At 38.6% G+C, this 14,300-nt stretch overlaps 1 protein-coding gene across 4 annotated transcripts in view; it reads right to left on the reverse strand.

The window, feature by feature from the left end:
* The window catches only part of LOC122813204 (voltage-dependent R-type calcium channel subunit alpha-1E-like), a 4,399,719-nt gene that overhangs the window by 133,774 nt on the left and 4,251,645 nt on the right, over window positions 1-14,300 (reverse strand). For all 4 annotated transcript variants that reach the window (XM_044085387.1, XM_044085385.1, XM_044085384.1 and 1 more), the window contains one exon: window positions 7,993-8,167. In XM_044085387.1, coding sequence (XP_043941322.1) covers window positions 7,993-8,167 — 175 coding nt within the window. The remainder of the gene's footprint in view (window positions 1-7,992; window positions 8,168-14,300) is intronic.

The following is a 14,300-nucleotide window of genomic DNA, read 5'->3' on the forward strand; positions in this document are numbered from 1 at the left end:
TCTAGCAACCCCATCAACTCATTTTGTCCTTCTTTGAGGTAAGAACTGTCCCATTCATTCTCCAGCTAGGGTGAGACCCCAACAATTCATTAGTACCCTGCCTTCAGAGATAAGTGCAGTGCACCAGGCCGGCCTTCTGAGGTATTGCAACTTTCAGAGTTTGCATATACATCGGATAATTTCACTTTCAGTACTGTTGTTCTAAGGCTTGCAATTGTGGACCTCAGAATTATACAGAAATTCAGAAGGATGTAACAGAATCAAAAGATGCAGCGGCAAGTTACTACTTTCCTTTCACATCTGTCAATGTTGAGGTGGAACTAAACCAAATGAGAGATGTAAATTTTAACCCTGAACATCTGCAGAGAAGGGACATGACCAAAAACAGCCCCCCCCCCTACAATGGGTAACTAGTGAAGAATGTTTTAATCTCATCTCTTCATTGCAGAAAGGTTATGGACAAGATTAGCATGATAATTTCATGCACAGACAGAGTGGTCTTGTCAAGCATCCTAAAGTGTGAAAAGATAACCAAGTTTATGCCTAAATTTTATAACACTTTATAAGATTTTAAAAGACTTGTGAAGCCCAAACCTTATGCACAGTATTTACTTAGTATACAGCCTCAAGGACGGTATTCTATCCCATTCTGAGGCAAACAACAAGACACATTTTTAAAGTAACCATTTTTCTCCATAGCATGATGGAATAAATTGGGTTAATTTACCATAAATAGTGCTTTTGAAAGACTACTGCAAATCCCAGCCATGAATAAGCTGCCTTATAGGCTCATAGGTTCACAGGCAAGAACTAGGCTAGCTGCCTTGCAGGCCATTTTAAGCTTAGCCAGTTTCCCTTTTTGTTCTTAAAGTAACTTATCTCATTTGGTTATAGATTGGTCTAACTCATTCCATGGCAGATAATTATATATTACCCTTAATGAGAATAACAGGGAGCATATAACAGATAATTCGAGGGGACCCATGTGTGGGCTAAAGCATTTAGGAGCTGCATCTGTCCATTAGTAGAACAGGGGGCAGTCATAGGGTACATTTTCGGTTTCCTATCCAGAGATCTAAGTTATGCTTGAAAATGGGCAGGGAAGAACTTTTGTTTTTTGTAGGTGGAAACTGTTCCACAGCAAAAGGATCCTCTGCAAGGCATACTTGTCCCTCCAAACCTTTTCGTTGATGTTGAAGAAGAGGTTTAGATCTGTTGACTTAGTATTTCGATGCCTTTTGAATTGCTGATGTTCAATAAATTCCTCAGCAATGGGTCAGCGGATATCTTGTATGCCAGACACAGGTCACCTCTTCGTTGTCTGTAGGATACCAAGAATAATGATAAGCTTTGAGTCGATCCATGTAGGATGTGTTGTTTAGGCCCTATATCCATTTATTAACGTATCTCTGTGGGTGTTCCAGTTTTTGCATGTGTTAGGATAGATACATGCAAAGGGGGTATTATACTCAATAACACACAGAAATGGAAAAACGGAGAGAACCAAGAAAAAACTAGTAACACCAAATGTTCTCCGCTATACAGGATCCAATGAAGGCAGTTGCCTTCATTGGATCCTGTATAGCGGAGAACATTTGGCATTATATTCAATGATTGGCCTAATGAGAGTGAAGTAAAGGGGGTCAACGACATCCCTAGATCTAGACACAATTGGTCAAATGTTAGGCCACTGTCCACATAAGTTCCCAAATCCCAAACAATTGGGTCAGCTCTTAGAGGCATTTGTTGATGTGGTAGTCTCCTGGAGTAGATGACTTCCCAAAGCATCTAATAATGAATTTTTCGGTATTTTTGTTTCAGTCCATGATTTTGACCCTAGTTATGTATTTGACACAAATCTTCCTGAAGGATGGCTAAGTCATCTGGGGATTCAAAGACTGCTCCTAGCTTACAGTTATCTGCAAACTTAGTCAGTCACAGCCCTTTGGTATTGACTTTTATTTCAGAAAAATAGATACTAAACAGGAGAGGTCCCATCACAGAGCCCTTGGAGATTTCATTAGTAATTGGTCTCTTTATGGAGGTATCTTCCCCTGTTTTGATTACCTAATACCTTTCCACAAATCAAGTAGCAATTCAGTGAGTAACACAAGTGTTTATTCCCAGTTTATTAGTTTATTTAGCTTTTCTCCAATGCCTGAGTGGGGAATTGTGCCAAAAGCTTTGGCTAGGTTGAGGTATGCTGTGTATACCATTTTACCTTCATAAATTGCTTTGGTGATGTTTTCAAAAAAAATTACCAAACTGAATAACCAAGACCCGCCCTTGATGAATCCAAACAGTGATGGGTCCAGTAATTGAAGGTTCCTATGTCCTGATTGATTAGTTCCATGATAAGTCTTTCCCTGACTTTGTATACAAGGCTGGTCAGACTTATGGGTCTATAATTGCCTGTGTCTGTAGAAGGTCCTCCCTTATGCAGGGGACTGTAGGTGCTCTCCTTTCACTTGGTACAAAACCTGTATGGAGGCTGTGAACAGTGTTGTTAGGGGTGTTGCTAAATCATGCTTCATGCCATTTAAGATGCATCCAGGGATATTGTCAGCAGCCATCAATGCAGTATTTTTAGCTTTTGATAGCACTTTTAGGATTTGCCTTATAACACATGCTGAAGTGCTCTGCATTTAATCATGTGCAAACCTACATCTCCCATATCAATGGACAGGAGTAGGGATAGCGCACTATCAATATTGAGTTTAAAATTCAATAATTTTGAGATCAATGAACATATAGTACATGAAAAATAAACACTTCAGCACAGCTTTAGAAATATTAAGGATGTGGCTTCAGCTCTGTCTATGGAACATTCTTGCTCTGGGTAATATTTCTGCCTTATAGTGTCAGGGTTTGGGGTTTAGTCCTGACTTCTGGTCACTGCCTTTGTAGAGTATAAATGTTGGCACTGTGCTTATGAGAACTTTCTCTGGCTACTCTAGTTTCCTCCCACAAATATGCTGGTTGATTGGTTATGGCAAAATTGCCCATATATTTTACATGCTGCATTTACCCTCACGCTTGTGGTCTGGATTATAACTGAAAGGTGTCTTTGGATTAGCCCACTTACCCAGTTAGCAAATAATAAAAGTAAAATAAACTCTTACAAACATACTGGTGTTTTGGGGAATTTACCAGTACTGTCCACTTGTACACTGTAGACTTGGAGAAAGCATATGGCCATGCAACCAGTAATGTCTTGCAGAAGTATTACAATGTTACAGAGTCATGGGACTGTCATTTCATGTCGTTTAGTCCCTGTATTTGATGAATGAGAATTGCATCTGTATTCCAAGCATCAAGTCAAATATGTTCAAAGCTGATGCTAGATTCTCCAAGACTGCGTCTTGTCTGTCCTCTGATTAGTGATTTTCATTTACAGGATATTAAGTTATTGCCACAAGTCTGGATAATGTCAATTCTGGGGAAATGAAAGTGAAATTTTTGCTTGCACATAATGCCCTTTTCAGCTCAAGTGATTGTGTTCTTCAATATGCAGTGGAGGGATAATTGTTGCTGTGATGTGACCAAGATGAAAATCGGTATCTCCCAACCAGAGGCTGTGATTGCATCTTAGGAAACAACAGATCACCCCATTAGGTGAGGAGGGGCAGCTAACTCAGATAGAGGAGTTTAAGTACCTTGGGGTCTTGTTCAGAAATGAAGATAAAAGGAAATGGGTCTTGACCAATGACTGCAGTGAAAGTAGACCTATAGCCATTGTACTGGAGTAGAGTAGAGAAGAAAGGTTTAATCAAAGAAGCTCACAATTTACCAGTCTATGCCCCAAGACTGACTTCAGTGAGAGTCTGAGATCACAGATGCAAGCATCAGAAATGAAGTCCCTTGTCAGAGTAGATGGTTTCACCCTCCATCAAAGAATGTGGAGCTTGGCAACCCAAGAGGATCTAGGGATATTGCCACTGCTCTGTGTGCAAAGGAGTCAGTTGAAATGGTTTGAGAACCTTGTGAAGATGTTTCCTTGGCACCTTCCTTGGAGGTTGCAGCAGACATTGTGATTGGAAGTAAGCATGAGGACTTGCTGGCAAGATAATACCTTTCATCCTGCCTGGGAATCAGAACAAATTGATGATTGTTGCCGGGGATAAAAACAATCTGGTCTATCATATACTGCTTGCTACCACAAAGTCCTTTATTAAAAAAGTGGTATACAAAGTAGATGGAATGATTTAAAAACTGAAGTCCACAAAAATGCTGACAGGAATGAATGCCACAGAACTCTTTATTTTCAACTGTTAAATGCTTTCTTTCATACCACAATGAACTTCTTCAGAACACTTAGATAACATTAAATAGTTCTTCTACATTCTTTTCAGTGTTTTTGTGGACTTTGGTGTGAGAATATACACTGATGTGGATTTGTTTGGTTCTTGATATAAAATTATGTCTGGTGTGATAATATACACTGGTGTGGATTTGTTTGGTTCTTGATATAAAATTATGTTTGGTGTGATAATATACACTGGTGTGGATTTGTTTGGTTCTTGATATAAAAACTATGTTGTGGAACCTCATTGACTAAGAGAGATAATCTCTAAATAAATAAGTGGCTACACATTACTTATTCACGTAAAATAGAAACAAAGCAAGATGCAAATTTAAATGAATTTTATGGTAAAACACCAATAATAATACCTGGTATAGCGATGGAGGTAATCATGTGACCTACTGTCTTCTGTCCTAACAATCTGGTCCATAATCTGAGAACAAACCAGGCTGGTTAGAAGTACATACCACAACATCTACTGCCCCTGCCAGGTTTTATTATTATAAATTAAAAATGTTAAAACTGAGTAAACACAAGTGATATTTTGCCATTAATGGTATAACTTTGGCGAATAGTTATATACTAACATGACATCAAAATCATCAAAAGATTTAAAATTCAACTATCTTAATTTCTAAAAAGAGTTATAATGATTGGTTCTTAACTGGGACTTAATATAAATTATATAATGTTATTTATTAGCATATAAGCATAAAACAATGGTCTCTATCACTGTGCCTTAATGGATACTATTGTAACTCACTTCAGAACATTTTGTTGGTAGAATTCAGCCTTGTTTCCATACTCTTCTTATCTCACTTTGATCTCCCTGTGTACGGAAACTCGGTTCTGTAGAACTGTGCAGCAGCTGGATGCAGGTAGTCTACCCCACTTTGCTTCAACTTTTCATCACTGCTCTTTTTTCCGGGGTGCATTTGATAGCTATAATTATCAGTTTTCTGTGCTTTCTTTCATGAAGTAGTTTTCCACCTTGGATTTTCATTCAGTGAACAAGTATGCAGATCACAGTCACAGCCTGGTACAACTAGTGTATTATTTTTCCCACTGCTGAGTATGATTCTACAGCCTGCTCCTTGCATTACTGTTTAAATTTGCCCACATATTATCAACAGGACAAAACCCTCCAGAATAATTTACTTTTCCTAAACTGCTCATAAATTGAGTGTCATCGCAAAAAGAAGGCCAATAACACTAACATCGTGATGAAGACAGAAGTAAAGGCAGTTTAAAATGATAAAAGATCTTCACTAGCTCAATGGATTCTCCGGTTACTACCTAAGCACTGGAGTCCCAGGCTATCAAGCAGTGCTGCATCCACACCAGCACTGGTTATTGTTCTATATTCTACTTAACAGTTACCTACCACTGCCTGGCATGATGGGCCTTACTTTACTGTGTAGTTATGATGTTAAATACGGTCTGGTTCTAGCTATCTTTGGGTCTCAGGTTTTGTATGCCTGATTACCATTATCCATAGGGGAGTGTGTGTGTGTGTGTGTCAGAGAGGCAGGCAGAAAATAAATACTTTATGTCCACTCCTTGTTCTGCTATGCACTCTAAAATGTATTACAAACCCCTTTTAACAGCAGAAGATCAAAATTGATTATTGCCTAATTGCAGCAATATTCCAATATGTCTCCTTTACAGACGTGATGTCAATGGCTGCTAGTTCTCTGACTACCTATCAGCTCCATTTTATTTCCCTACAATGAGTGGTCTTTAGTACCAGCCTGAGTCTGCAGTGCTTTCTTGTTACTGGCATTGGACTGATTGTAGATCAGTTGAGCATTTATTATCTTTTTAGTAAGAATTTACTGTGTTTTACATGAAGGAGTCATTATTTCGAGAAAAGATTATACCATCCAAGCCTTTTCATAATGTTGTGAATTACTTTGGTAGTTAATGCTACTTGATAAGGTCCACAGTAGATGAACACCATTATACCACTAGGAAGACACAGTAATGAACTCACTGTGTAGGCAGTCACCTCTTTGAGATGACCACCATATCACATCTTCTTTGCATGGTACAGGTAGTGATAAACCCTACTGTTTGTCAACCTCCAGTTAAGTGATACATAGAATAGCATAACAGAAAGGTTAGCAGGTTGTTTAACCAATGTTAGAGAGAAAAAGATGTACGAGAAGGTGAATATTATATTTCTCACTTTCTCTTTTTTTTAGTTTGTGTGACCGTAAAATAAGTATATAAATAATTTGTGGGTGTACCAGGGGCTTGTCTCCATATCAGGAGGTACAGGGGGCTTTTGTCTTATGTTAAAAAAAAGGTTTTGTGTGGCTTATAACTTTGGGAGTATCTATGATCTGAGTTGCAACTTTACAAGTTTTCAGACATTTTGAGATTTATCAATTGCATGCTGATTAGACAAGATTTAACTTTTCATAATAAAAAGCAAGCTGAGATATTATGTGGTTAATTGTTTATGACATCCAGACATAAACAGATAGAATTTTGGCAAAGAATGTCACAAATGGAAATATCGTCATTTTTGCATAATCAGTGAGAAAAATTCCTCTGTGACATTTAATATTTTGGGGCTTCTTCCCTTGAACTTCACAGGGACATGTAACATTTATCAGCATGATGTTAGAATCATAAACAGAGTGGTGAACAAGGAAACAAATCTTTCATTCTATTTCTTTATTTAACAATTGGAATATTAACTTCCAATAAGATATGAAATATTTAAAAAACTATTAACAAGACCTTATATGATAAAAAGACTGCAGCTGGAGTATCTAGACTGCAACCTATATTGCTGTATCTAGGAAAATTATTATTTCTCAGAATGTGTTGCGGACCTATTGACCAAGCTTTCAGACTAGATAGACTCTATTTAGGTATTCATGATGGCCTAGGATATCTAGAAGGGGCAGAGAGGGTTGGGAAGGGAAGGTAGAGGAAAAAGGTAGCTGCACCGCAATGGACAAATTAGGCACAAGTGCTCCTTTCGATATTAGAATGTAAGTGGGTGAACATGGTATACCACATGCTGGAGAATACAGAAATGTATGAGAAAAGCTGCTGCATTCTCCAAGTAATAACTGGCTCTTCCATAATGTTGTAACTAAAGTGCCACATATAGACATGTGCCTTTTAAAGCCTCTTAGGGGTCCCATTTCAGATTTTACATTCAGCAGCTTATTTTAATTATTTTAATATCTTTTATCAAGTTTATGATGACAGGCACTGTCTTTTTATCTGATGTGCTGTTTAGACGTGAAAGCTTTTTCAGCATTAAAATATTCGCAATACCTAATAAACAAAAATAGTGGGAAAACAAAAATAATCTGAGTTTGTTTTAACTTGTAAAATGTTTATTTTTAGTATGCAGATATTCAAATTAAACACGTAAGCAAACAATTAAAATCAAGTGTTTTCTGTGACATTATACATCAATATAAATGTCTTCAGTACCTTTTAGTGTGCATACAAAGTTCATAATACAAAATTATCATCTCATTAGAATAACATACAGTGCTGTCAGCCTCATACATAGAGTCATGTAAAATGGTTGCATGGCAGTGTAACATATTTGTTAGTCTAACCAGTACGGCTATAAATATTAGTACTGGTATGTTGGGATGCAGAGAAGAAGATACTTACAGAATGAAAGAAATGTTTGATTAGTTTCAATTATAACGTACCAGAATCACGTGGACTGGAGAGTCTAAGGGAGGAACAATAACTTCTTCTCTGCTGTCTGTACATCTCATCAGGACATGCTCGCTCCAACGAGTACTCATCTAGCCAAGCACTGTTTACACACTGATCACCAATAGTCGAAAAGGAGCGCCTCATTGAGCAGGTATCTATTATGGCCTTGGAGTCCAATAAAAGGAGAAAATTAACATGATATATCACTTTAGTATTCCTGTATTTACAGAAGGTCAAGTCTTAACTAAATACTATAAGCACAGAAAATGCTGTAAAGTTTATAACTAAAGAAATCTGTAAAAATGACATAAGACCGTTTGCATGCAACAAGATTCAACAGCATACATTTTAGTATGTGCTATTGTAGAGGATGTTAGACCACCATTGTAAACATTTTTATATAACATAGATACATAAGTAACAGATGTCATTTTCGTAGAGTTATACACTATATATATATATATATATATATATATATATATACACACACACACACATACACCTATATATATATATATATATATATATATATATATATATATATATATATATATATATATATATATACACACACATAGGTTTACTTCATATGATTGACATTTTATTTGACTGACATTCATTTGACCGAGAAAACTCACTAGACTGAAACTCATAACACTGGCATCATACAATGCTAAATTTCAACATAGTAGTAGCAGTGTGTATAAGGTAAGTTAGTATATATAGTTAGGGGGTGTGGGGGACACAGCCCCCCACATTGGGGGTGTGGTGGGCATAGCCCCCCCCCCCACATAGTTTGGTTATGTATTCTGTTCTGAAAAGAGTAATTTTTTGGACTTGTATGTATGTCTATGGATCAAAATATTTAAAATAGGTGGGGGGGCTACACCTACCACACACCTCAATGTGGGGGGCTGTGCCCCCCACCCCCCTAACTATATATACTAACTCTAGGATCGCACTACAGTGGGGAAAAGGGCATATAGCTTTTACTTACCTTATACACACTGTCACTACTATGTTGAAATTTAGCATTGTAAGGTGTCAAGTGAGTTTACAGTATTATGAACTTTAGGTTATATGGTCTCGGTCAGATGAATTTCAGTCAAATAAAATTTCGATCATATGAAGTAGACCCATATATATACATATGTATATACTTAAAACATATATACATATGAAATGTATCTTAATATTTATGAGTTTCAGTAGTTTATGGTATTGCTATACAAGAAAAATATGCATTACAGTTTCCAAAAAAAATAATAATCTATTATCAAAATGCAAGGGCATAATTAGTGGTATACTTTTCATTTTCTTGTGTCTAATTTTCAAAGTACATTCTCTTTTAATACATGGATACACAGCTCATTTCAAGCAACTTAATAGTTTTCAGTAGCTCCAATTATATATGTGTCTTGCTGACTTTCTCAGTAATTTTCCATAATGAAATTACTGGGAAATTCCACAGTCTTTACTTCTCTCATAACTGCGCTAGGAACAGTACAATGAAGGCCATCTGCATCACGTTCATTAGAATACTCTGCACTCTGATGAACTCTTTTTCTTCATCGGTTAATACTTCTGGAAATACCTCTATAGACACTTCTTTTAGATATCGCTGTAAATACTTCTTAACACACTACGTGAGTGAAGGCTTTACAAAACCAACTCTTGTATTGATTCTGGTTTCCTAAGCCCATATTGTTTTGAACCAGCAGTAAAGTTTCTCCCCAGTGACTTTACATAGTCAGTACAAATAGCAAAAGATCTCAGGTTCTGACAGTTGCTCATAACCACATCTGCAAGTTGCTTTTCTGTGAAATTGTTTTATATTTTCATGTTGTCCCATTATTTTAAAGAAGATGCTTTGTTTTTTGCTGTAATAATACTTTTGTTTAGATTGATTTGCTTTCTTTGTTTCTTGCATTCAAATCATGCCTTCTGATTTAAGTATAGTGGTAGAAGTCAGTCTGATTTTTGGTATTTGACTATTTAACAGCTGAGCAAGCAACATTCAACCAAATCCATGGAACACGGGGATAAAAACCAAGATGGCCTGGAAATAATTACTAGACTACTCGCTGGAGAAGCTGTCCAGCAATGATTGGGTGAATTGCTGTCATCAGCTTGCAACACCTTAAGAAAGGATGGTAGTGATTGGTTGACATCAGCTCATACAATCTTTGCAGAAGAGAGGCTGCAGCTCAGCTCACTAGAAAACTGACATTCAGTGAAGCCTGGACATCCCGGAAGATGCAACACAAGTGTCAGGAGCAAATGTCTATCATGTTGTGCCTTAGGACTAGAGTAGGCAGTGTCATATGCTGATGCTAAGGAGGCCTGCATTGTGGAAAAAAAAAGTTATAAGCTTGTTTCCTGCCTTTCCTGTAACTAGTCTAGTCAAGATACAGATCTGCTGTATCCAGGACTGTTTGTAAGCTTCTGAGCCCCCCCCCCCAAGCCTTTCTGTGTTGGAGGGAAGCCTTCTGGTTTATCAGTGGGGGCAGTAAGCACTAGGTAGCCTATGTACCACAAGAGGAGTGGTTTCTGGCCCAGACATTGTAGTTTATCAGCCATTTGGGCAGTTTTTCCATCATTTCAACTTTTTGGTTTAAAAGCCCACATTTGTGCTTGTTTCCCACCTTTACTGTAACTAGTCTAGTGCAGATACAGATTTGCTGTATCCAGGACTGTTTGTAAGCTTCTGAGCAGTGCCAAAAAGTCTGCTCTTCAATTTTTCCTTTAGATCTGCTAGTTCTCTCCTCTCCTGCACCTTTACCAGCTTATTAGTCTAGCACTTTATCAGACTTCTTGAAGCAATTATTGTAGCACACAAAAGTGCTATCAGCACTAAATGCTCTACAACGAAACAGCTTCAGTACTTATTATTAATGCCCACCCCTACAGGCATGTCTAAAGGTCAGTTCCCTCTGTTTCTCCTATTAACCTGGTAAACTTAGGCATCCTGAGGCAATGTAGGAACTGCCTCATGTACACTGACAACCCTCTCCTCTTACCTCCCCAACACTCAGGCTTGCAAGAGATGCACTTATATAGCCAAATTGGAAGCCATGCACTCTCCAGCCAAGACCGGAACAGCTGGTCAAGAGGAGAAGTTCAACACTTGCACCACACCACATGGAACACATAGCCCTCCAGAAGACACAGACCAGCACTGCCTTCACATAAAAACACAAACCACACACCCACCTTTATGGAGGCTCTCAATAAAAATCTACCCAAACAGCAGAGGCCTCCAAGACAGAAATACACTTGACCAACACACCACAGCACTAATCATGGGACACATACCTCTCCTAAACAGTGTGCCACTCAACCAAAGCCCCTAAGACAAAACAGCACGCCCAACACACTAGTCAAAGGTGACTCGATAGTGAGGCACACTGATGTCAGCTGCTTGTCAGGTGTCAGGATCCACTACATAATGCACGCACTCAGGTCCCTCAACAACAGGTACAAATATGACTCTGTCATTGTACATATGGGTTATATGAGATGTACCTCCCTGGACTACATGAAAAGAGACATGGAGGAGCTCTCGGATTATGTAGCCCAGGTGGGTATAACCCTATCCCTGAGCAGCATCCTACCATCACTCAGAATGATACCACAGTACAAGCAGAAAATGATTGATTTCGACAATTGGCTAAATTTCTGGTGTCATTCCAAGGGGATCCAGTATCTGTCTGACTGGGATGACATAACTGACAGACCTTGATGCTTTGCCTGGGATGGCCTGCATCTGTCACCCCTGGGCTTTTGGATACTGGCCAAGGCTCTTGCCAGCCCCATAGTGCCTTTTTTAGGTTGTGTTCCAAAGACCAAATTACCACTGTAACAGCTACAAACAAATGCAATCTGAGGGTCATACTGCTCATTGCTAGAAGTCTAAATCTCAAAATGCACTCACTCGAAGTGGTCCTTAAAACTGAGAACATTGACATGTGTGCTGTAACAGAGACCTGGTTCAAAGCAGCATAAAGCACCCCTGTACCAGGCTATAACTCATTTCACTCCTTTCAGCCCCAAAACATGAAACAAATATCCAAAGGTGGTGGTGTTTCCATATTCATAAAGGATGTACATACCTCCAGACTGGTAGCCCAACATAACACATCAGAGATACTTCAGGTGCAGCTAACACTGGCCAAGACAGCGATTCAGGTCGTAGCCTGCGGGTCTATATTAGATCACTGAGCACTTAAAAAAGTGAATGGTGATTAATCGACTCTATGTAAGCGAAAGCTTACAATTTCGAACTGTTAGAACAGCGATTTTTTTCCTAGGGAAAAAAATCACTGCTCCAAAAAAAAAAAAAAAAAAAAAAAACATACTTTAAACATTACATTAAGTGGGGGGTTTCACCCCCACACCCCCCTACTTAAATAAACCAACTCCGAGACCGCACTACAGTGCCAAAAACAGCAAAGTAACAAAGCAGCCAAGTAAAGTCTTTCCAAGGGAAAGAATTTGCTTAAAAGCTGCTTCGATATTTTGCCATTTCAGGCTTTTGAGTTCGACCAAGACGTATTTGAAAGAATGCGTCTTCGGTCTTCTAATAGGGAACCTAGCCTGCTATAGGTCCACAACCATGTCCCAAGACTCACACTCCACATTTCTAAGCACCCTGGAGAATATTAGTTTCCAACCTAACACTCTCATACTGTGTGACTTCAACTGCCCCTCCATTAACTGGGAAAACAACTCATGTATCAATACACTTGCGCAATGTTTCCTGGAATTCATTAATTCCAATGCCCTAGACAAGCTCATTCTTACCCCCACTAAAGATAGCAACATCCTTGACCTGGTCATTACTAACATGAGCAACTGTTGCTCTACACCAGTAGTCAACTCCTCCCTGGTTAGATCCAACCACAAATTAATCACAAGAACAAATAGCAGAGCAGTCCCAAGGAAAAAACAGGCAGATGTAGAAACAAATACATTTAATGCAGACCAGGATTAAGCGCTTTCGTAAACAAGTTACTTCATCAGAATCAAATCACTAAAAACCAACACCATCCTTTTATACTCCTGCACAGAATCACATGATACATGATTACCTCAAGTAGATATTCTTAAAGTACCAATATACTCTAAATGTTGAAACAAGCTACAGCCATAACTAAAAACATAATCACACACACCAAAATTCATAAAACATGGTAATCTAAATCCCAACAAAACCTACATTTTATATTACATTTAAAATCCAAAAATAGTGTGGAATATGTCAAGGAACAATAAATTTAATCAAATTAACAACTGGACCAGTTTTAAACAATATAAAACTTGAGCCTTAGTACACTGACTATGGACAGTCCGTCATTTAAACCGGGGTGGTTGGTAGCATCCAATCTGAGTTGCCAATACAGATCTCTCTCCTCTACAATATCATTCCAAGGGCCCCCCTGGTATCTTGCAACACTTGTTCAAGTACAAAAAAGCTAACACCATGGCCAAGGAACTCCATGTGATGTTTGTGAGGTTTTTTTTTTTTTTTTTGGGGGGGGGGGGGTTATTGCCACAAACTAATCACCATGGAAATCCACACCTCTCCCATCTCCCCACACTCGCTAAGGTAACCACCATAAAAACTTCTCCAAAGCTAACTTTGGGCTCCTAAAAACAGAGGTGGCTAACTTCATGGCACCCATGCAAATGGAGAATAGTTGCATAACTGCCGAATCATACACCGATCCACTGCATGAACACCTACACAAATGCATGGATCTCGCCGTACCCAATAGAACCAAGATGCTCTCCTCCAAAAAAAGGAAGCCAATTTGGTGGTCCCCTGCCATAAAGAAACTCTACAACAGAAGGAAGAAACTGATGCGGAATAAGGTGAAATCCCAAGACTGGAAAAACTCACTTATAAGCCTCAACAAAAAAGTTGAGATCCCTTATCAAATCCTCTAGAGCTAGCTATGAAAACAGAATTGCAGTAGAGAGTAAAGACAACCACAAAGCCTTCTACAGTTATGTAAAGAATCTCCATGGCAATACCCACATTTGCTCTGAGCTACTGCACAATGGTACCTCCTATACCGAGCCAACAGATATTGCCAATACACTATCTGAGAGATTCAGTACCAACTTTACCCCTCTACACCCCAAAGGACCAATCACAATACCAGTAGATTGCCAGGCAGCCAGTATTACTGCTGCACAGGTTAAAACAGCACTGTCCAAGGCCAAGAATAAGAGATCTGGGAACAGGGGTGACAGCAACCTCTCTTTTGACCACCACATTGGCACTGTGGTCAGA

This window comes from Protopterus annectens, chromosome 10.part0, assembly GCF_019279795.1.
Source record: "Protopterus annectens isolate FY-2018-M chromosome 10.part0, PAN1.0, whole genome shotgun sequence".
NCBI classification, from domain to species: Eukaryota; Metazoa; Chordata; order Ceratodontiformes; family Protopteridae; genus Protopterus; species Protopterus annectens.